The sequence below is a fragment of the Colletotrichum costaricense genome (genome assembly GCF_030867565.1).
Source record: "Colletotrichum costaricense strain IMI 309622 chromosome Unknown Scaffold_2.1, whole genome shotgun sequence".
Taxonomy (NCBI): Eukaryota; Fungi; Ascomycota; class Sordariomycetes; order Glomerellales; family Glomerellaceae; genus Colletotrichum; species Colletotrichum costaricense.
The window spans coordinates 2,431,328-2,453,931 of NW_026848231.1; the positions used below are offsets into that span (position 1 = coordinate 2,431,328).

At 52.5% G+C, this 22,604-nt stretch overlaps 8 protein-coding genes across 8 annotated transcripts; 5 read left to right on the forward strand and 3 right to left on the reverse strand.

The window, feature by feature from the left end:
- Window positions 1–1,361: 1,361 nt before the first annotated feature.
- CCOS01_02471 (uncharacterized protein) lies at window positions 1,362–2,499 on the reverse strand (the record flags this gene model as incomplete). Its single annotated transcript, XM_060450661.1, has 3 exons — window positions 1,362–1,537; window positions 1,594–2,292; window positions 2,367–2,499. The coding sequence occupies 3 exons, from the start codon at window positions 2,497–2,499 to the stop codon at window positions 1,362–1,364; spliced, it is 1,008 nt and encodes a 335-aa protein (XP_060319311.1).
- A 2,235-nt stretch (window positions 2,500–4,734) lies between these two features.
- CCOS01_02472 (uncharacterized protein) lies at window positions 4,735–6,138 on the forward strand (the record flags this gene model as incomplete). The annotated part of the gene is made up of 3 exons (XM_060450662.1): window positions 4,735–4,896; window positions 4,957–6,029; window positions 6,117–6,138. The coding sequence occupies 3 exons, from the start codon at window positions 4,735–4,737 to the stop codon at window positions 6,136–6,138; spliced, it is 1,257 nt and encodes a 418-aa protein (XP_060319312.1).
- Window positions 6,139–11,111: 4,973 nt separating this feature from the next.
- On the forward strand, window positions 11,112–13,132 carry CCOS01_02473 (uncharacterized protein; the record flags this gene model as incomplete). Its single annotated transcript, XM_060450663.1, has 3 exons — window positions 11,112–11,171; window positions 11,311–12,036; window positions 12,326–13,132. The coding sequence occupies 3 exons, from the start codon at window positions 11,112–11,114 to the stop codon at window positions 13,130–13,132; spliced, it is 1,593 nt and encodes a 530-aa protein (XP_060319313.1).
- Window positions 13,133–14,034: 902 nt separating this feature from the next.
- Window positions 14,035–15,537, forward strand: CCOS01_02474 (uncharacterized protein; the record flags this gene model as incomplete). The annotated part of the gene is made up of 5 exons (XM_060450664.1): window positions 14,035–14,062; window positions 14,132–14,263; window positions 14,325–14,849; window positions 14,902–15,078; window positions 15,137–15,537. The coding sequence occupies 5 exons, from the start codon at window positions 14,035–14,037 to the stop codon at window positions 15,535–15,537; spliced, it is 1,263 nt and encodes a 420-aa protein (XP_060319314.1).
- Window positions 15,538–16,533: 996 nt separating this feature from the next.
- CCOS01_02475 (uncharacterized protein) lies at window positions 16,534–17,622 on the forward strand (the record flags this gene model as incomplete). Its single annotated transcript, XM_060450665.1, has 1 exon — window positions 16,534–17,622. One exon carries the CDS (start codon window positions 16,534–16,536, stop codon window positions 17,620–17,622), a length of 1,089 nt encoding a protein of 362 aa, XP_060319315.1.
- A 175-nt stretch (window positions 17,623–17,797) lies between these two features.
- Window positions 17,798–18,970, reverse strand: CCOS01_02476 (RING finger domain-containing protein; the record flags this gene model as incomplete). The annotated part of the gene is made up of 3 exons (XM_060450666.1): window positions 17,798–18,304; window positions 18,366–18,895; window positions 18,961–18,970. 3 exons carry the CDS (start codon window positions 18,968–18,970, stop codon window positions 17,798–17,800), a joined length of 1,047 nt encoding a protein of 348 aa, XP_060319316.1.
- A 694-nt stretch (window positions 18,971–19,664) lies between these two features.
- On the forward strand, window positions 19,665–20,928 carry CCOS01_02477 (acyltransferase; the record flags this gene model as incomplete). Its single annotated transcript, XM_060450667.1, has 4 exons — window positions 19,665–19,863; window positions 19,929–19,947; window positions 20,024–20,128; window positions 20,187–20,928. 4 exons carry the CDS (start codon window positions 19,665–19,667, stop codon window positions 20,926–20,928), a joined length of 1,065 nt encoding a protein of 354 aa, XP_060319317.1.
- A 356-nt stretch (window positions 20,929–21,284) lies between these two features.
- On the reverse strand, window positions 21,285–22,306 carry CCOS01_02478 (uncharacterized protein; the record flags this gene model as incomplete). Its single annotated transcript, XM_060450668.1, has 2 exons — window positions 21,285–22,181; window positions 22,238–22,306. The coding sequence occupies 2 exons, from the start codon at window positions 22,304–22,306 to the stop codon at window positions 21,285–21,287; spliced, it is 966 nt and encodes a 321-aa protein (XP_060319318.1).
- Between the last annotated feature and the right edge of the window lie 298 nt (window positions 22,307–22,604).

The window sequence follows — 22,604 nt, forward strand, 5'->3', positions numbered from 1 at the left end:
GCCTCATTCATGCTGGCAGTTCCGGCATGAGCAGAGGCCTTCGACAGGTTTGGACGTTCCACGCGTCGAGGGATTACTCCAGGCGCACCAGGTGTTCATTAACACCATGAGCCCGAGCACTTCGAGGCGGTCCGCCATGGTGACAAAATATCAGAGCTTGGGTTAGGTGCCAACTACGGATGGGGTGGCCCTGATCTCAGATTCAGAGCTTCGTCACCATGTGAGCGCAGAGGACTAAAGTCGCCATAGTGGCCCTGTAGCCGTTGGATGATACCTTCGACGGCATAGTGCCGAATGGAGACATGTGTTCCATGCAGAAGAGGAGGGATGAGGTCGGCTGCTCCTTATCCAGAAGGGATCGACTGATATGTTGAGATTGAAGAATATATAACGACGTGGGTTTAAGAAGCCCACTGCTTCTGCATTTTGGTCGACGGGTTCCCGTCAATACCATAGCAAGGACGCTGTTGGAAAAGCACGACTTGACTCGAACATGGTCAACATGTACGCGAGCCGGCAGGAAAAATGAACGACATGAAGGAAACTGACATTTGGGAATGAAAGCCAATCCAAAAAAAAACCCGGAAAAATGAAGAAGAAGAAGAAGAAGAAGAAAAAAAAAAGCTCAGACGGCGTCTGGTGAAGCGTGAACGTGAGAGTAATCTTTGTATACGGTTTTCTGGGACGAAATGTGTCGAGCTGGAAAATACTTCACTGGCATCATGAGATGTAAGCAGACGTGGGAATTGGGCGTAGAACTCGAGCCAGACGGCCGGTTTGCCCATCAAACCCCTTATTGGGTCGTGACCTTTCTCTATAATATCAATCAGAAAAGACTCTGAGAATCGTTTATCGAGATCCATCTTCAATCTGTCGGCGTGCCATAATCATATGTGCTCTTGAACTGCGTAACCATGCAATGCGCCTTATTAGAGCAAGCCTTCTTTGATGATGTCAATATTGGCGTTCACTAATGCCATGAGAGTAATACTTTTAGTGTCGGGTGTATTTGTGGGCAAGCTGAAGGAACAATAATGTGGGAGGCCAGGAGTCAGGCATGATGAGAGCCGTGAGAAGCATGCAACGGCTTGTTTGGCCTCTGTACGTGCAACAGATTCTCTCAGGAGATGCCTGTCCACCTCCAGATTACCGGTTGGGACAGCATGGCTTTAGTAGCAAAATTGAGCAGTAAGGTTTCCCTCATTCACACAGAATGGCTGTTTTACGGTCATTTCATTAACTTTATCGTTCGGTACTGCAAGTCATTAAACAGCCGTCATGATCGTGTTCCGGCGCTGGTGCTAGAAATCGTTGGTGATACAAAATGGACATGATTAAAGAGAAGTCGCCACATCCATCTCCTAGTGACGGTGAAGCTTGGCCTTGATCTTGTCCTTGAGACTTTCCTTCTCCTTCTCCGTGCCAGTGCCGGTACTGGAGCTGTGAGATTCGCTCGTCTTATCACTGGTTTTGTCGGCGCCGGACTTTGCAGACGCCTTGGCTGCCGCATGGGCGGGATCCTTCTCATCCAGGAGGCCTGACAAACTGTTAGTTGACACTGTGACCACCTTTGATCAATAGATCTAAACTTACGGTCTGCCTCGCGACCGGCGCCAGGCCTCGTCGCATCAAAATCGCCGCCATCAGCAGCCAATCCTGTAGCCTTTACGAGCTTCTCGCCCGTACCCTCCTCGCCGTGGCTGGCATTAGGATCCTCCTCCTTCTTGCCTTCGGTGTCCGTCTTGGACTCCTCACCTCCGATGAGACCACCCTTCGAGGATCCCTTGACATTGCCAGCATCACCCCCGCGCTCCTTGGCGACGGCTTCCAGGGGTCTCGGGCCTGGGCCGTCAAGCTTGTCACCGCCAGCAGTCGGACCGGACGCACTGTTGTTGACATCTTGTCCCTTGGGCGCCGGATCGGTGGCCGGGTCACTGGGAGCGCGCGTCTCAGTCTTCCCTGCGGCGCTGTCGGCCGAGGGGACATCGTTGGGTGATGTGTGCTTGAGCTCAGGCTTGCCGATCTCTTCCTTGTGCTTTGGGGACAGCTCCTCTGTCGTCTTGTGCGTCGTGGATTCCTCGGTAGCACGCGACCTATCGGCCAAGCTGTGCTCGTTTCCAGTCTCGGTACCAGTCGTTCCAGTCGTACCAGTCGTGCCAGCCGACGGGGTGCTTGTGGTAGGGGCAGTGGTAGTAGACAGCCCAGTGGTTGTGGTTGCTGTTGACCCAGTCGCCGGCTCAGAGGTGTGGGCATCAGCCACGTTGGCCTTCTTCTCCTTGTTCACGGGGTCTTCTGCTTGGAAGTAAGAATTGGAGATATATGAAACCAGGCTCTAGAGCTTCAAGCTCTCCATGGTGATAACATACCGATATTGCCAGCGTCATACGGTTCACCCTGGCTAGTGTTGCCCTTGACACCAGAGACAGGCTCTTGGTTAGCTTCGTTCGTTCCCCAGATGGCCTTGCTCGCCGCGCCCGCGATGTTGTTGATTGTCTCCATATTGATCGGTGGGTACTCTGTGTTGACGTGAAAGTCTTTGTGATTTGTAGTTTGCGCAATTGCTTGAAGATGTAGTCCTCAGTGGTCTGGAGACTATGGCCGATTGGTTATTTGTTTGTTTTCTAGATGTAAGTGAATACTCCAGGAAGGCGGGGTGATACTGGGCAAAGAGGTGTCTTATAAAGTAAACGTGGGAGGCCTCGAATAGCAAGTAGGTAGCCTGCAGGTCTGACGTCTTTTGGGCCTCGCTTCTCCCCGCCTGCCTCCGATAGCAAACACATCACAATGGCATACCTGGACGGCTGGGGTGGACAGGCAACGGACGGGATGGCCAGGTACGGGGTAGGCAAGTACTTCTCTGCCCTCCAGAGGGCAAGAGACAACGAACGTAACTAACGGGTACGACGGCTCGAGACAGAAACAGATATATCTTGGCCTTGAATTTTCCAACTATCCCATCCTGCTGGACTCGCTAGCGGCACACATATGCCTCGCAGCCAATGGTTTGCCCAAAGTGACGCGGAAGAATAGGAATGAGGGGTCTGACGCAGCTAATGCCATTGTTATCCAGGCATGTACATCCTAGCAGCCACACCTTGGTTCTTGCGTGGGAGGTATCTCTGCCGCACGTAAGAAACGAGGAAGAAGAAAAGGTGGCTTGGACATGGCCAAAGCAAGGCAAGGCAAGGCACGACAGGTTAGAACAGATGCAAATGAGCTCATCTGCGACGTTGGATTGGCTGGTAGTAGCCCAGCACGGAGAGACTAGACGAGATCACGTCAAAGCTGGCGCAAACGGACGAGCTGCGGTGGCTCCCGATGCGGCACATGTAGGGAAGGCCAGCCAACGAGCGGGCCTGGAACTAATGGGTTGATTTGCAGAGGTCGTCATCTTGCCCACCAATTTGCCAAGTCAACACTGTGTTGCCTGCATCTACCTTAGTTTAACGGGGAAGGTAAAGGGCGGGATCTAGCGATCAGCAGCTGGCGGGGTTGACGAGCCTGGGATGCAGAGGAAGCTATGACGTTGAGCGCGGTTGAAAGTGCAGTCACGGGAAATACAGGCCGGGCGGGAAGCAACAAAAGGTGCGATTACGTCACTGCCCCGGGCTATTTTGATCTCGGAAGGTGCCCACGAATACCCGCTTGCAATGTACCACTCCAGAGGTCTCGACCTTTGAACCTCTGGCGCAATCTCGCCCGCAGATGAACTTTTCAGTATCAATTGGAGACATCTACAATAGTTAACAATGATCTTGCAGCATAATGAGAGCATCGGTTGAGGAGGGGAAGGTAAGCTTTGAATAGCACGCACTGGCAGCAAAGGTAATCCACCTTACCCACCAATTTGAGGTCCCGGACACGCCATCCTGCAAAATGCCCCATACTCTCAAGCCTTGGCCGTCAAGATGTTCCTGAAAATGCGCATGTCACTGCTTGCAATATGCGACGGTAAAGCTGTCTCGCCAGGACACTAAAAGGCCGTAGCTCCTCCTTTCACATGCAAGCCAAGTCGGGACGCCGATAAGCTAGAAGTCGAGATGAAGAAATGGACCAAAAAAAATGGCCAATGGTCCTTGTTCGCACACCATGGCGTCCCAGAAAGAAGCGCGGGGCCTCATGTTTGAATCATCCCTTGTGAAGCTACACCAACGTCGTATGGGTAAGGTAGTCTGTAGGTAAGATTCCGCCATAACCGACCTCAACAAAATGCGACGGACTAATCCGGGCCGAAGGGGCCGCGATTCCCGTCTACTTCGGAGCCTCCTCCGGAATCACAACACCAGAGAATAAAGAAGGGAGAAAGGTAATGAGATCGAGTAGCGAGGGTGTCACCTGCTGTATCTCTGCCGCCGAGTGGGTGGGGGAAACGTCCTCTGTCTGTCTGAAATGGGAGGACCTGCCATCGGTCGGAAATGTCCCTCGTGCAGCCATTCGTTCAAGTAACTGGTCCAACGCCCTTTCTCTCAACAAGCTAAAGTGGCTGAGGTAAGCGTATCACTGGTCACGCTGACGCTGCGCCGCCCGGCATGTCATCCGTTGGTGCTCCCTCTCGAAGATATCTACCGTTATCTACTGCAACTTTTAGACTACAAGTTCTGTTTGTGCCTCTCATTGCGAACTGCAACTCGTGCAATAACTCGAATGAATGGAGTCGTATTCACACATCAAAGTCCGCCCTGGCGTGCGGTGATCTAGCATCAGCTACCTTTCTGTCTTGCCACGAACTCCAACATGCTTCTCTCAACACCTACCATTCTTGGGTTATGCTGGCTGGCGGGAGCTGGACTCACATCCGCAGTGCCACAAGTCTTATCTCTCGAAGACCATCCCAGAGACCAACATGTACTGCTGTCTTCCGACAAAGGCATGCCTCCCGAATCCCTTACAAATACCGTAGCTTCACAGACGGTCTAATGAGACTTTTCCATAGTGCGCTCAACTGATTACTTCAAGCACTCGCTATGGAGCGACCGTCGACAGTCCCAACAGCCGCCTGGCTTTGTTGCGTTCGGTGACTCCTATAGTGCCGGTATCGGCACCGGCGTTGATGGCGTCGAGGACGAATGCAGGCTGGGATCCCACGCATACCCAGTCTTGATCTTCACCGACCTGGCTGAAAGCCAAGCCCCAGGAACAGCAACCTTTCAGTTCCTGTCATGTACCGGGTCGACCACCAGTAATGTTCTATCAGGTGGCGATCACAGCCAGGTTGACAAGTTCAACAAGTCGATCAATGCTGACTTTGCGGTACTTTCAATCGGAGGCAACGACCTTGGCTTTTTCTCCGTGATGAATGCTTGCATATTCCGCTTTTACAGCTTCAACTCTGGCAGTTGCGAGACAGCACTGCAGTTCGTAACCGATCAGATCGAGAGTTCGGATTTTGCACAGCGGCTAGAGATGGTCATCATGGAGATACTGGACACAGTGCAGTGGGAGAAGCGGCCGTGGTTCATCATTACCGTGACCGGCTATGCTCGGTTCTTCAGCGTGGAAACTGATGAGTGCGACAATTGTACCCTCGGTGTCTGGTGGCAGGGACCAAAACTCAAGAGGGATGTACGCCAGAGGATGAACGACATGGTCGTGGCAGTCAACGAGAAACTGAGGAGTTCTATCGATGCCGTCAATTCGAGGTTTACGACTCCAAAGGTTCTGTTCGTCGATTATGACGCCAAGTTCGAAGGCCATCGTTTCTGCGAACCAGGCGTTATGGAACCAGCGTACAACAGGACAGAGACTTGGTTCTTTCTCGTCGGAGGTAAAGACAACAACCCAAATGTAACGGATCCGACGCCGGCCCCGAATGCTACAACAGTGGGCATCGAGTATGGTGCGAGTAGCAAGACCTTGTCTCCGTTGTCACCGCTCGCGGACCCGGAGACGTGCCTGGGCCCGGCTGAAAGATCAGGAGATTGGGGCCTGCTGGCTCTTTGTTACATGGCGAGGGCTAAACGCGACTATCCATCGCTGGAATTCACCGCGGAGGATGTCATGATTCAGAATTCCATGTGGTATGTCCCAACGTATTATGGGAAAACCTTCCATCCAGTAAGCTTTCGTTCCCCCAGTTTGACAGCTCGTCCTGAAACTGCAGCTGACAAAACTTACAGAGGAGCCTCGGTCACGAGGTGATTAGAGATGAAATCTACAGGTCCTGGTCGCAATTAGATACAGTGAGATAGAAATCAAGGGCATCAGCGTGCGGACTGCCGCCCAAACAGGACATGCGCGAAAAGAGCAGATGAATGGAGGGCAAACCCTCTTCTCGTCCATCAGATGCCAGGTAACACCGCTCGCTAGGCTTCATGCAAGCAACCAAGAGACCGCTCTGCGGGGGAATATACGGTTAACTCAATGTCGATCATTTCGACTTCATCCCTACCCTTGGATATTATACCCATTTTTCATAGGGACAAGAACATCGCAGTATACGCAGATGCAGGGCCACGTCTGCTTCTCGCCGGAGCCGAGTCGGGGAGATTGTCTACTCTGGATCGCGGGTTACACCGAAGTTCCACACAACTGCTTCAGAGAGAGACCAGGGCCCATGCTGCAGGGGAAGGTGGGACATTGGCCCCTTTTGGGTGAGTGATGCACCCGTTTGGCGGGGTTGTTCTCTTGGCCCGGAGAAACTTTCGGTAAGATGAATAGAATGCCTTGACAGATGCTGTCTTCTTTTCTTACTCTAGTTGAGTTAGCTGTAAGCGTGGCAAGAGGGTCGCTGTCTGGGGTTTGAGGCGAGTGAAATCGAAGTTGATGTACACTCTTTGGGAGACTTAGGAAGTTTGGACGGGTAGACGGAGGAGCCTCCGAAAAGTGTCTTACGGCCCATCCATTACAAAACCAGACAGCCCAATAAACAAACAACGACTCCTAGAGAAAAGTGGATGCGTCCAGGATCGTGGAGTACAACAACAGTGTTACTCCGCTCCACCTCAACCATTTTGGATCGACTGACTGATGCCATTCCGACCTCTCGTCCATCTAATGTCGCCCAGAACATCGCCCCGGAGCCAATTTATCAACCGTGAGATGACCCATCCTGGGCCCAGCTGACGGCTATTGTACACCTAAAGTCTCCGGTCAAAGCAACTAACCTGGCCACATTGTATGGCACTATTATGGCCTATAATCCAAGTAGGATTTTAACAAGAATCCGGCCATGCGGATGGGTAAAGGGGGGGAGGACTCGCGGCAGGCAAACCATGCCTGTGACACACAGCTAGGCTGTATGAGTGATGTTGACGGAGCTTACGGAGTAGGTATGTATGGTTTCTTTTGGTTCCAGTGTCTCTCTGCACTGCATGCCAAAGTCTGGAACGGTCCTACACTTTACCCAACTCAGAGCTGAGCCGTATCGGGGTCTCGGGTCTCCGCATTTGAGCTTCATTATTAATAATTTCACACTTTTGCCACATAATACATCTCTATGTACGGCTGCAGATGAGCATCCTAGACAGTACCGAGTCTGGAATAACGGCCGTTGATGATTCCAAACTAACCCTGTCAAGAGTTCGCCAGTAGCGGTGATCCGTAACCACCAGCCGGGTACCGCCAGATCGGCTTGCAAGTAGCCTTCAACCTCTAATGTACTTGACGATGAGCGGTGTCTTCACTTTGAGGCAAATATGGCAAAGAGCCTGCCACTCTCCTAGCCTGAGGCTCTAAGCTATACCAAACGAAATTCTAAAGAGAGCAACTTATCAAGGTTCCGTTCAGTACATCGTCACCATTCTGAATATTGGAATATAGAGCCAACAAGCAGGACTCCGTTCTATTGAGATGCACACTGTAGTAACCAGCGATGAACTTGGAATTGTAGACATGCAGACACATGCACACAGGCACACAGGGTATTACGGGATATCCGTAGATACGGGTGATTGGTTTGTGTTACATGCCTACTGTACGGGCCTGCATGTTGCACGCAGCACCACCCAACCTTTGGCCGTGACAGCATACTGGTGCAGCACATCCCCGATGCGCGGACAGCGGGTTCGACCTTCTCGGCGGGCTATTTCGCGCCGTAGGGGAGGGATGCCGATGGGCGAGCCGGGGTTCACAAGAGGGACCCTTATGATTGATCGAGATTGGGCCGTTCATCTTGATAACCCACTTCCTGACGGGAAACAGAGAACTGCCCGGGCAGCACAGGCAGTAATTCTCGGGAATAAACTGCCTCGTGGTGGCACACACCGTAGGTAGCCGTACCTTGTACCTGGTTAAAATGCTTGGTCTCAGATGTGAAGATAGGTATGGAGTAGTCACTTACAGCTATTTGAGTGTGCTAGAATCTAAATAGCAGCCATCGTCAGCACGGCCACTCGTTCTATAAGTAGTGCTTTGTTGATGGGCCTACCGATCACCTTCAAAACTTTATCCAGATGTTATGGTACAGCACCTCACTTATTTGATGAAGGAGACCATTGCCGCATGGCACCGACTAGAGCCCAAAGTCACGGCCCCCGAGACGCGGCTTGACCGGGGAAACGTTTCCTACACCAGCGCTACTCGAATACAGGTAAGCACGCAAGGTAATGGCTGCCGTCTGTCACGGTTTCACTTGTAATGCAGCAAGATCTGCGTCTTCTTGATTGGAAGCACCAGAGGGGCCACGCTAGGAACTTGCCGCTGGCACCTCACGCACGTTTTACATGGTGATCCAGCGAGGGGGCACGGAACCTTGTGCTGTATGCAGGAGTGTACCTACTCCGTACGGATATGTCCAGCGGCGTCTTCGTTTTCACCTGCCTAGAGTGGGTGAGTGTCACATATCTTGGCCCTCTTGGAAAGAGTCAGATAGAGGAAAAAGCATGGAGCGTGCTTGCGTACCCCCAGAAGCTTGGTGGTGCTGATGCCGAGTGTTGAGCTCATCACTTGCAGGTGTCTGGGCTGCATGGCTGTCCGTTGCACGCTGAAGACTAGAATGTCCGTATGTTGATCGAGTCTGCAGTATGGATACTAGGTGGGAGATGTTGAGCACAAAAGAATCTGCCTACTCTTCCAGTAGAAATCACCACAAGATCTAGGCTCCTCCAAGCTGAATCTAACGTGGCATACCTTGGGCTACGGGCACCTGCGTCAGATATTCAGGTCGATGGCCCGAGTCCCACGTCATCGACGTCAAAACGGACAATGCCCAAGCTTATCCTACCTTATGCGCAGGAGGCGACGTGAAGGGCAGTGCTCTGTTGCTCACAACGGTGGCCCATGACCCAGAAGCAAAAGTTGATGGCTATCCATACCTATTCTACAGTAAGACGACGGTGAGAGAATCTAACACCTTACTGCAAGCCGCCTGTGACCGACCTTTCGGAAACTTTACACAGCCCTTCTATGGAAGTACCTTACTAGGGTTATGAGATATCACTACCTTCCTTATGTGCCTCATGAATACATCACACAGCAGGTCGGTGGCTCAAGCGAACTTTCCCTGTACGGCATTTTAGAGGCCCAGTTGCTAAGCCAAGCAGCATGAGGTCCTGCCAAAGTACCGAACACGAATGCTCACTGACCAGTCACAATGGTTTGGAGTCCTTGGGATCGGGTGACAAGGGCAAAGACTGGGGCGGGATTCGATGACAGATCCCGCTGCACTCTCCCGGAGCTTTCTACCTACCAAGTCCGAGCTACTTGGTACAGGCGGATACACTAGGTGCTGCCACGCTGCCACGCTGCCACGCTGCGTCTGAAAGTGCGAAGTGTGCGAAGTGTGCGAAGTGTGCGAAGTAGCGAAGGTTCGGTCTCCAAGTCTCCAACATCACTCTAGGGGAGTCCAGTCTCAATCCCCCTTCCTCACTCAGCCTCTCCCACCGGCCACCGATCGACAAGTCGACAGGTACCTATTCGTACGTCCATTGTTTGATTATCAATTAACTTTGCTTAGGCACCTTGCTTCATGTTGTCTTGCCGCACAGCCTTTGCCTCGTACAGGCCCAGCAAGCGTGCTAGTGCAAAGCTCTGACGTCTGCGGACCGGTCCCCCCAGCCCCCCCCCCCCCAGTGTTGGGTTTGCTGTTGGAGCAGCATAACTCGCCCTGTGCTAGGTATCCCAAAGGTACGGATACTTGGGTCTGCGTTGCTTTGCTTTGCTTGGCCTAGCACTAGGTACCGTACAGTTCCAGTACGGATACGCGTCTCTACACAGTAGTGTACGAACATTTACAATACTTCCCTTCCTCACTGATAACGTACATCTCATCCTACCTTCGCCTTCCTCTCATTTGTCCACTCGCATTGCCCTTCTCGTACCTTGCCTCGATTCCCCTCCTGTTTATGGCCATCAATCCAACCCACTTACCCTCTATCAGCCTGGTCAATCACAATCTGGAAGGGCTAGTCACAGAGCCGGAAAACAAGACAGTCTAAAAAGCCTAGAACTCAGACTCAAGCCTTGCATCCGCCCTGCCTTACAGGCTTCATGAGCATTGACGATTCAGCTGCTTTGTCCCACCCCGGCCCTAGTGTCATTTGGATCCGCGACGGGAGCTTCCAAGCCTGCGTCGCCTGCGTTCCCCTCTCTCACTGAACTCAACTAACGCCTTTCATCCCGCATACGTAGGGCTCAAAAGGCTCAGTAGCACCTACCTTACGGATAGTGTTGACCCTCTTGTCTGTTCTCCCCTTCATCTTCTGCTGCTCGTGCTCCGCGCGAACTTAGTACAAGGTTGGGACAGCTCCAAAAAACCTCCACTTAGCAATTCCCCCCAGACCCTTACTACTAGACGTACCGGCCGTCCTTCTTTCCTAGAAGACTTGTCGCAGTCCCATCTATCCATCCTTTCCTCTCGCCTCGTTTACCACCTGCAGTTCGCAGCCTTTTATTTCTCGATTGTCGTGCACATCTGGAAGACGCCGGTTCACTGACCGTTCTTGTCGAGCTCCTACAGCATCTCGCCCGTCCTGATTCTCTGCCCGCGGGGTTGAGGAAGCGGGATTCGGATGGCATCACGCTGTGTTTCGAAAGACTCGTGATGGACCAAGTGCTCCGGCGCCCAAATCCCCTGCTTGCATCTCTTTCGCCGAACAACTAAAGCCAACAACACAACCTGTTATCTGATCCCGCGGTTTTACCAGGTCTAGGTTATCCAAGATTCCATCTCAAGAATGGTCTACTGCGGCAAAGCCTCTCAGGGCTGTCAAAACTGCCGAACCCGTCGCATTAAGGTGTGTAGTACTGATCCCCTCAACCCTCGAAGAGCGGCTCTTCTGAACAAGGCCCTGGGTTGGACAATTCACCCCTCAACTTCGTTGCTGGATAAAATTGGCCAACATGGGACCGTGGTTGACAAAATTCCCCTTATAGTGCGATAAAGTGAAACCCGAATGTTCACAATGCATCCGCGTGGGCAAGAAATGCCCCGGGTATCGAGACCAACTTTCGCTCATGTTCCGCGATGAAAGCACCAAGGTCATCAAAAAAGCACACGCTCAGTGGGGAGTTACCGATGGTGCTGAGAATGGTGCTGAGCGCGCATCGGCCTCGACAGCTCCGTCACCGCCTGCTTCTTCGCCCTCTTACAGCCGGAAGGGCTCGCCGAACAGCAAGAGGTCTGCATCAAGATCAGGAGCCGCGAACGTACCTTCGCCAGCCTCGAGCTCGGCATCCTTTTCCGCCTCGCCTTCGTCAACGTACCGTTCTGCGGGCTCTTCATCACCACCAACGCTCCCGGCTGTCAAGGAAGAACACAATCGCGAGTCCAGCCCTCCGACACTCCAGATAGGATCTACCCTCGAGGAACAGGGCGTGCAGTTCTACGTCAACAGGTATTTGATAGGGCATCCTGATGAACCCAAAAACGGCCAAGACTTGAACACAGAGGGTTGGATATGGCATCCAGCAGTACAGGACGTCATGTGCGCCGTAGGCCTTGCTGGCCTGCACAACCTGACTGGCAATGCCAAAATGATGTCGACTGCGCGAGAGAAGTATGGTTCAGCACTACGACATACCGGGAAGCTGATCCGGCCTCCCCATACACCGAGCATAGATGTGACAATGAGGGCCGTGGTGGCCCTCGCCATGTTTGAGGTTCGCCCCCCAACTCTCTGCTGCAACTATGGTTACGCGTCTTTGACTGTTGCTGTTGTTCGTATTGGCTGACCTGGTTTCTTGCTCGTACAGGTTGTGAAAGGGACCCATCATTCCACAAGCACCGTCCATGCCCATGTTATGGGCGGAGCTGCGCTGATGAGAAGCTGGTGCCCTATGCCCAGTGCACCTTTTGCAGGCTTCAGGGCCTTATTGCAGCTGTGCTACTCAATGGTAGAGACCGCTCCTCCTGGTCTGGATTGTTTCGTAGAACTGACGCTTTCTGTAGTTCATACCTCTACACGTTGCTGGCATGCCCATGCCACCGGACTTTTACGACTGGGTTTCTTATGGTTCGCAACTCCAGCTGCCCATAGACCGACCGTCGACCGACCTAGCGGTTCTGATCGCTCGATTTGTCGAAACCTCGTCAATTATTCACAACCATGTCATCAGCGACGGAAAACCAAAGACGGCCAGCGTTATTCAGCAGCTTCTGGATCTTGATCAAGATTTGGCCTCGTGGGAGAATGGACTGGAAGGAGATTGGATTTACCGCACCATTCACGCCACCCATCTCCCTCCTAAGGCAGTGTTCCAGTGCGAATACCACAAATACCACGACGTCTGGACTGCTCGAATCTGGAATTACTACCGATGGTGCCGGATTCTGGTCAACCAGAATTTGCTGGATCTGACCAATAAGAATCCTGTGTCCAGTTTGTCGCTGGTATCAGCGGCTGCGCGGGACGAGTTTCTGAACGTGATCCGACATTTGGCGAGGGATATACTTATTAGTGCACCAACACATTGGCGACACCCGGCCCTAGACGGACCGGCTCAGATAACAGTGGAAAGTCCCGGCGGAGGAGGAGCTGGATCAGCAGGACTACCGGCATTGCTATTCCACCTCAAAGTGGCGGGTTGCGCTCCTGGAGTGCCCAAAGACTACTGGGAATGGGCATTGGGAATCATCCAAACAATTTGGGGCGACATGGGAATGTTGCACGCACGATCGATGATGGAAGCCATGCGAGCGCATGAAGACACGGTGCTGAGAACTGGTGCAGCTGGGATATTGGCAGATGATTGGTAGACGGGGCCATGGGACGGAAAAGGGAAACGGCGTAACGGAGTTGAGGAAACCAGGATGTTTTTTTGGTCTTGAAAGTTTAGCAAAGGTCCGGAGCAGCGGCCAGGTATGGCTGGGTGATACCATCGGTTTCGGAGTAGGGCTTCGTTCCTCCCGGCATGAAAAATGGCACGGCAAGTTTAAGGAAGTTCTGGCGTGAGGTATATCCGAAGCAAGTTCGTGAGGGCAGACCATGCGTCAAGATGAGTTGCAACGGTTCCTGGTGGGATGGTTGCGGCATAGCCACTAATTTGCAATGCTACCTTATGGGCCCGAGGCGTTTGAAGATATCTCCAATCCATTCTGTCAGTGGCATCCTCTACGATACATTCATCAAATAGTAACTAAGAGGACCAGAGAAGGATTTGCGCGTCTAAAAGTGACGAACGCTGTTCCGGAATCTGATATTTGAGCAGTGCGGATTACGATACTCACAGTCTGTTAGCACGGTATGCTGGGGAGATGGCCTATGAGCTCTTGCATGTGGAGGCCCCAGGCTCCCACGCGTGACCTCCACTGGGACAGCCCCCGTCCTCCTACCTCACCCAACCAAAGGCGACCCGACGACGACATTCAACGGCTACGATAAGGCCCAGGGCGCGACGCATCGCAATTATTTCATCAACCATCATATCGCCTGCTATCCGATGAGACGTTCGAAATTTTTTTTGAAGTCTTCTGCCATGAAGTGACGCTCACGGGCAGAGTTTCATCGCCGGACATTGATATCCCGCGTCTCCGTCGCCAAAGTGGCCCGTCGCCACACACACCACGACCCATAGAGACCCCTCCATCGCGATCGTATCGCACTCCGCCGTCATCACTACATCGAACCACCTCATCAGGCGAAACAGCCTACAAACACCATGGCCGCCGTTTCCGACTCCAAGAAGAGTAATGCGCCCGCATCCTCGTACTCTTGCCCAGCTCTGAAGGTACACTAACCACAACTTGCGCATACAGACGACGAGCAGACGATCAAGGTCGCATCGAAGAAGGACCCCAAGAATAAGCCCGACGGCCCTATTAAGCTCAAGAAACCCGCTCCCAAGTACAATAAGCCTGGAAATTGGAGGGAAGGAAGCATTGTGGAAGGTGAGTCGACTGAATCGCGTAACGGATACGAGGCTTGGAGACTGACCGACGTGAGCACCAGAAGACAAGAAATCAAAGAAGGATGATTCCGCATCGATATCTGTCGCTTCTCCCGGACCCGTCGTTAATCCCCTCGATGATATCGCGCGCGAAGCCTTTGCGACTGGCCGGCCGCTAGAGGACACACCCGACCTACAACAATGCAAGCATTGCAAGAAGAGCATCCTTAAAACAGCCGCCAAGGCCCACATCGCCGCGTGTCTCAAGCTGAAGAAGGAGAAGGCCCAGAGGAAAAAGGAGGCGAGGGAGGCCCGCGAGCGCGCCAAGGAAGCTGCACGTGAAGAGGAAGCCAGAAAGGCAGACGAAGATCCCGATGGCAAAGGCGATGATGACAGCGACGGCGATGAAGACGGCGGCGACGGCAAAAAGGCTACCGGCAACAAAACTGCAAAGAAGACGGGAGGTAAGAAAACCGACGGTGATACCGGCAAGGGCAAGAAGCGCAAAGCAGACGGAGACGCGGAGAAAGGGCCTAAGCAGAAAAAGAAGAAGGAAGAACCGAAGCCGAAGGCCCCCAAGCCAAAAGGTATGGACCGTTGTCTCATTGGGATTCTCACCTGGTTTCTGACTATGTACAGGTCCCGTGGATGTCGAACGCCAGTGTGGTGTTCTGTTGCCCAACGGGCAGCCTTGCGCCAGATCTCTTACGTGCAAGAGCCATAGCATGGGCGCAAAACGTGCCGTTGCGGGCAGATCTCTTCCCTACGACATGCTTCTGGCGGCGTACCAGAAGAAGAACCAGGCCAAACAGCAGAGTACGTGGCTCCCTGAACACGTTTTGAAGACAATGCCACTGACAACATATCATTATAGAGGCTGCTCTCGACGCCAATGCCCCACTAGAGGACGAAGATGAAGCCAACGCCGGGCCGGTTGACTCGGATGAAGAGACGACTGCTGTCATGAGTGCGCTGGCGCACTGGAATCCGCAACCTGTGGTGCCGCAGCCAGTCCTCATTCCAATTAAGAGGCAGTACCAGCTAGCTCGACTTCACGAGCAGCTACAAATGGCGACGAACGGTGGAAGAACAAACATATTCAAAGTCAACGGTTTTGGGGCGCAGAGGCTTCCCCAAGGTCATCCAGGACTCAACGACACGGAGGACGCGCCTGGCGAGCTTGACGACGTGAACTTTGGAGGCGCCCGCAGGTCTTCCAGCTTCAGCATGCAAAGCCATCCTCAACGACGGCCGTCTGTAACAAGCAGAGGATAGTGTAGTGCAGGCGTGGCTGCAGGAAAGAGGTCCACCTGTTGTGACTTTCTGATACTCTTGCCAGGCGGAGACGCCATTGGATTTTCTTCGTGGGAGAGGGTAGTCTCCTGCATTTTTAACTAAAAGGACGGGCGGCGTTATGATTTTAGGCGGTATACCATGTGGTCGCAGCTGGAAAGAAGTTGCTTCTCTCTTTCCCCTCATCCGTGTTTCTCAAATTGCCCATTAGGTTCTCTTTCAGCAGCGGCGTTTGGTGGGCTGTGCACTAGGGATCTCTCGCTGCTACTTGCGGAAAAGTAGCAGCGCATGTGTGTATATATGTATCTCTATATGAACGATGCGTTTCGGATGTAAGACGCAAAGGATGACAAGTCCAAGAAACTAGATCTCCTAGTTCTAGGTCATGAAAGCATGGGTAACAGTAATCAAGTTAAACCCCCCGTGTATCATGGCGTAAAAATGCCATCCGAACCCAAAGTCGCGAACCGTCGATTGTGAGGCACATGGTATTTCATACTTTACCTATAGAGCTGGGATTATACAAATGAGATGGCCGGTGGGTCTGTTGGTTTGCGCATCCAGAGCTACCCCCGTCTGCGCCGTCTGCGGATTAGCGCCGCTATAACACTTTCACGCGATGATGACGTCGTTATAGTCAGGCTAGTTTACCCCGGATTTTCGCCGTGACCGCAAGCACTATCGGCGCCGAGCTGACCTCGGTACCACACATCTGCCCCATAGGTTGACAGAAGGAAATGCCGTCGTCTTCGATCTTCATGCTCGTTGATCTCGCCCCCTTACCACTTACATTTTATACGTCCTAACTTGCATATCGGCTACACACGCTGAGGAGAACAACAAGGATCTACTGCAGCGCGCCAACCTACAGTATCTCTTACATCGACGCTTCTCTAGTTACTCCTACAAAACCTCTTATTCTCATAGTTGAATCCAATTGATTTGTCCTTTCAAGTCGTATAGCGCTCCCACAAGACCATGGCGCCCGCAGGCGTCCTCGATGCCTTGGGCCACGCCCTCGCAGGCGCCCTTGGAACTGCCTTCTCGACAGCTGCAGTGTATCCCCTTGACCTTGTCACCACACGCCTCAAAGTCCAGCGGCAGCTGCGAAGCGAAGATGCGATCTCCGAAAAGGACCAGTACAAAGGCGTGGTGCAAGCCATGAGAGCCATCACGGCGAAAGAAGGCGGCATATCAGCCCTCTACATGGGTCTCGCCCAGGACGTTTTCAAGTCCATCGCGGACTCGTTCCTCTTCTTTCTGTTTTACGAGTACTTTCGAGGCACGCGCCGGCACTCGCGTGGGAAACGACTGACGGTCCTGGACGAGTTGGCCGTTGGCGCATTGGCGGGCGCCTGTGCAAGAGCCTGCACGACGCCAATTGCGAACGTGGTTGCGAGAAAACAGACATCAGCAATGATCGAAAGCAACGAGGAGGGCGGGGACGCATCGGTGTGGGAAATTCTCTCGTTAATTCGCGCAGAAAACGGCGTGGCTGGTCTTTGGGCCGGTTATTCCGCATCATTGCTGTTGACCATCAACCCCAGCATCACATTCTTCCTCAACAAAAAGCTGGGAAAGACTCTACTCCCGGACTCGGACGAAGCCTTGCACAACACGCACACTACATTCCTCCTCGCTGCTGCGAGCAAGTCTATTGCGACCATCATCAGTTACCCCATACAGACCGCAAAGGCCAGACTGCAGATGCGCAGTACTGCTTCGCCGCGGAGGAGCACCGATTCCCAAGAAAGACCTCGTGCTGAGGACCTCAGCAAGGAGCCTTCTAGTCCAGGTGCGCTAGCCAAGACGAAGGAGGCGCTCGATAATAGCGTGCTCGCAATTGTCTTGTCCATCGCCAGAACCGACGGAATAACGGCCTTGTACGCCGGGCTTCAGGGCGAGGTGCTCAAGAGCTTCTTCAGCCATGGCCTGACAATGGTATCCAAAGGCGTCATTCACACCTTCGTAATCCGCCTTGGTCTTCTATTGGTGTCCTTGTCACGGAGACAGTCGCGCGATATCAAGTTGCAGCACCTGAGACGAATTTTCCTCAGACTTCGATGAAATGACATCTGTTCATTTTCCCGTGGTTTCGAGGCTAAGACGGTTCGGCGCTGCGTGACTGTTTCTGAGAGAGCCTTCCAGAGCATACAAGACAGTCATGCCGATGAACAGCTTTTGGACGGTGCCTTTGCCAATTCACATGAACCGTGCTATGCAGGTCATGAGCACGACTGCATTAGCATTGGAAAGCGACGCCGCTTTTCTCAACTTTGCTTGCTCCCCGAGCAGAGAACCCAGTGCCCTCGGACCTGAGTTCTATCAGCCCGGCAAATTCCTGTTTAGGTTCCTTGTGCTTGCTATCTGGGCGGGCCGCAGGAACCCTAGCATCGCACACATAGCATGCATTTTCTTGCGGTGTCATAAACTTCACAGCGCAATTGCGGCAAATGACGTGACCGCACTTTTCGGCCATAAGAGGTCGCGAGGCATTGCCGAGTGTCTTGACACAGGACGGGCAAATGCGCCGGCTGGAGTTGGTCTTGGTGTCGAGCTCTTCTTTGAATTCGAGCGAAGTGAGACTCTTGAGTGAGAAGGAATGCCGAGACTCGTCTACCGAAGCCGGGCAGATGGGCGCCAGCTTAATCTTTTTGGGAGCGGCTGCCAAACCTTCCGCCATACGAGCTGCATTGGCATCTGGTGTTTGCCCTGGTGTCCAGAAGAACGGTATACTCTCCTTGGATGCCTAGAAAGAGTTAGCATGGCATAGCTGGGTAATCGGGGTCTAAGGGTAGATAGTAGCATACTTTCTCAGCTTTAATCAACTTTTTGGCCTTCGTGCGATCCTCCTTGGCAATTCTGTCCAACTCATCCTGGTCCAGCACAAACTTCCTCTTGGTGACCTGAATGTCTTTGGTGGTGTTGGGGTCGGCTTCCTCGATTTTGGTCGATAGACTGGATGATGAAGATGCCGTTGCCGCAGCCGACGGTTTCAGCCCTGCTTGGATACTCTCAAAATCTTTGACGGCACGTTCTTGGGCTTCAGCATCTTGTTGTGCCTGCGCCTCCAAGGTCGCCTGCTCATTCTTCTCCCGAAGTTTTTCTTCGCGCTTGATTTCCTTCTTCTGCGCGAGCAGATTGGCCACAGCGCACTCTCGACAGAAAATGTCGCCGTGACTACATGAGACTGGGTCCCTAGCCATCTCAAGGCAGAGGTAGCAAGAGCCAAAGGGGAGAAAAGAATCGCGAGACAAACGGGCTGAGGTGGATGCCCATGCAGCCTTGGCCATATCACGCTCGTAAGAGGTGAAGACGCTACGCGACGTGTTTCTTTTGCCTATAGATAGTCAGATCCACGAACAGATGCATATGAGGGGATGTACTTGAAGGTTGAGGGCTTACTGTGTGCCATGGTGTTGATTGTGACAAGGAACTTGGCGAGACAGACAAATCTACTAAAGTTGAGCAAAATAGGAACCGTGGTATGAACGCTCTGTTAAATGATAACGTTGGATTCTCGATCTGGTTTAGTTGAAGGATGAGGTGGTGGATTGTGAAGAAGTCAAGCAATTACCTCGTATTAAAGTAAGGTAACGAGATAGACGAGTGGGTAAGGAAGTTGAGACGGACCAGGATACCATTGTCCAGGCAAAGCAGAAAGACATGTCAGAGTGACAGGGAACATGGCCCAGGCGTCGTGAGCCGTATTCGCGGTACTGAAATATCCTTATGTACTTATCGAGCGCGTCTACCCTCTTAGCGAGATGAATGCTCTATAGCGACCCACTCTAATGTAAGGCAAAGACAGCTTTTTTCTCGATCCTCATCTTGGATTCCAATCGGCAGCCAAACTCGGAGTGCCAATGGCTGATACAATCTTCTTCTTACTGTTCATACACAGCGTGTGAATTTTTTGTCAATTACCTTTCCTAATCACGTGTTCGTCATTGGCCCGAAGAGGTGGATTTATGACGCGGTTGATTCGCTCCAATCACCGTGCCACCTACTGTCACCCAGTCACTTTCCTCCCTTTCACTCATTTCACTAGTTCGGGCCGGCGAGGTCGAAGACTGTCTTCCCGCGCGCCACACTTGTAGAAAAGAAACATGACGGCCTTGGAGGAGAGGCCAAGTGAGCCAAGCCTACCATGGCGCATGGCGTCTTCGGCTATAATGGGCCTTACTGGTGCCATCTCTAGAGCCTTCTTATACACCTTTCATGATGTCCAGACCGAGAACCAAGCTCGATTTTTAGAAGTTCTGGACAAGCGTCGAGCCGAGACTCCTGAACGTGGTCTCATCACTGGTACTTTATCCTTGTCGTGTTCTCTCAAAGATGATGAGCTTATAACTGACAACTATGGATTGCAGTCTCAAACCACATCAGCGTGTGAGTTTTTTCATTTAGTTTTTTCAAAAGTAAAGACCCGTCTCTCGTGCCGATCTGACGCGTCTTGAATCAATAGTTTAGACGACCCCCTAATATGGGGTGTGCTGCCGCTCAAGTACAATATGTACCCCCTGAGTGCGAGATGGGGTCTGGGTGCTCATGACATCTGCTTCAAGAACCGGTAAAGACAACCCATGTTTCAACTGGACATTGAGGGGCCTCCACTAACAAAATCGCAGCGCTTTCAAAACGTTCTTTACCCTCGGTCAGGTTTTGCCGACATATCGCTTGCTGCACTCCCCCTATGGCGGATTATTCCAGCCCACCATGACCCAGGCCATCCGCTTAGTATCCGGCCCCGGGGCACTGTTCCCCTTCAAAGCCGCCTTCGAAGCTGGAAACAACGAAGTATTTTCCGCGCCCACTTACTACAGAAGCAAGCACGGCGCGTGGGTTCACGTGTTCCCCGAAGGCTGTACGCATCAAAATCCTGAACGAACCCTCCGTTATTTCAAGTGGGGTGTTTCCCGGTTGATCCTCGAATCCGACCCGGCCCCCCAGCTCGTTCCCATGTTCATCGACGGATTCTCAGACATCATGCCGGAGGATAGGAAGTGGCTGCGATTTCTCCCACGCATCGGTGCCAAGATTCGCGTCTTTTACGGCGAGGCTCTTGAAGTGGGCGAGGCCTTCAGAGAGCAGCGTCTAAAGTGGAAGCGTATCGTGCAGAAAGAAGTGGAGGCCCGAGGCAAACCATTGAGCGTCGGCGAAGTACCAGAGTCCCTGAAGGACCATCCTGAAGCGATCCAGCTGCGTGTAGAAGTCGCCAAGACTGTCAGAGACATGGTGCAAGAGCTGAGGATAAGTGCGGGATATTCTCGTGACAGCCCGGCATTCGCTCTTGCTGAGACATGGGAGCGCGAACCCGAGGACAAGCAGTTTAAGAGTCCTGTAGATGATAGCCTGGTTAACAAAGAATAATGACACTTCGACTTGGATGGCGGCCCATAGAAGGCACGCCATATGTACAATCTTCTACACTTCGTAAATATACAATAAGCGGGACTCTTGGATTGCATTGTTTACTACTTAGTTGCGAGCGATACTCGCGACTGTCATAATCACCCTCGCTCCCGCACACAACGCCAAAAGAAGCGAAGTTATCAGTAACGCCCGTAATGCCCCTTTGGCAAAGCCTGCCAACAATGCCATACCCTCCACTATGAAGTTGCAACTCATTGCTGCCGATGCAAATAATGCATAGCAGACCCCCGATCCCGTAAAAGCATAAACCACAAATGCATGCGGGCGCCTAGCCACGGTTCGAAGCCCGAGAATCAGTAATTTTCGTAAGACCCTTGTCCCGGGTAGGCTCTAGCTTGTGCTTGCAAAGCTTGCTGCTGATGCTGTTGCATGACGATATCGTTGAACCAGGGGTGCTTGAGGGCTTCGTGAGCACTGATGCGAAGTTCGGGGCGTAGCTGCAGCATTCGTTGGAGCAAATCGATGCCAGTAGGATCGATCTGAGGAAGAATCTGACGAAGGTCTTGAGTGGCGTACATCTGGAAAGTGGGTTTGTACTCGGGGAATTGCGTAATGCCAGTCCAGGTTCGTTCGGTTGGGGTTCCCATGATGCGGAAGATACGAATAATCTGGTCCTCGTTTGTTGTGCCAGGGAACAGTGGTCTGCCGGTGTACATTTCCGCCATGATACATCCCGCAGACCAGATGTCAATGCTGGTGTTGTACGTTCTGCTGCCCAAAAGGACATCTGGTGCGCGATACCACAACGTGACCACCTCGTTCGAGAACGTGTTGACGGGAATGCCGAAGGCACGAGCAAGGCCGAAATCGCCAAGCTTCAGCTGTCCCTTGCCGTTAATTAGGAGATTCTGAGGCTTCAGGTCTCGATGTAAAACTCTGTTCTGGTGGCAGAAGTCGATGCCTCTCAGCAGTTGATACATGAACGACTTGATCTGGTGAGGCTTGAGGGCGCCTCTATCGCCATGGGTGTCCATGTATTTCTTAAGATCTCCATCCATGTATTCAAACACCAACATCAGCTTATTCTCGGTGTGGATCACATCGTGGAGGGCGACAATGTTCTCGTGCTTCAGCTCCTTCATGAGCGAGATCTCTCTTATCGCCGTCGAGGGGGTGCCTTCTTCCGAGTCCAAGTGGATTTCTTTGAGAGCGACAAGCTCTCCAGTCTGCCGGTTACGACCTTTGAACACCTACAAATAAACAGTCAGTCTCTACGCGCATGAAGTGTGGAACTGAAAGGGCATACGGTAGCATAGGTGCCCTCGCCAAGCTTCTCAAGCTGCTGGAACGAGCTTGGGTGTCTCTTGCCGTCCATGTCTGCTGAATGGAGCTGGCAACGATGTTGAGATTGTGGGTAGTGCGGAGAAGTTCACCGTGTCGACAGAATCAACAAACAAGATTCTTAGGCTCGGCTTGGGATCGTAGAGGCAGTCGTCGACGAGGCTGACTGGAAGAGGAGAAAACAGAGAGTTGCGATGCGCGCCAGCCCAAGACGTGTGCTACGATAGGGGCTCGCACGACGAGTAAAGTTGCCTGAAAACTCTGTATGCGGGATGGTTGGGATGGATGGCTTGCGTTGTGGTCGACAGCTAATGGTATGATCAAGCAATAGT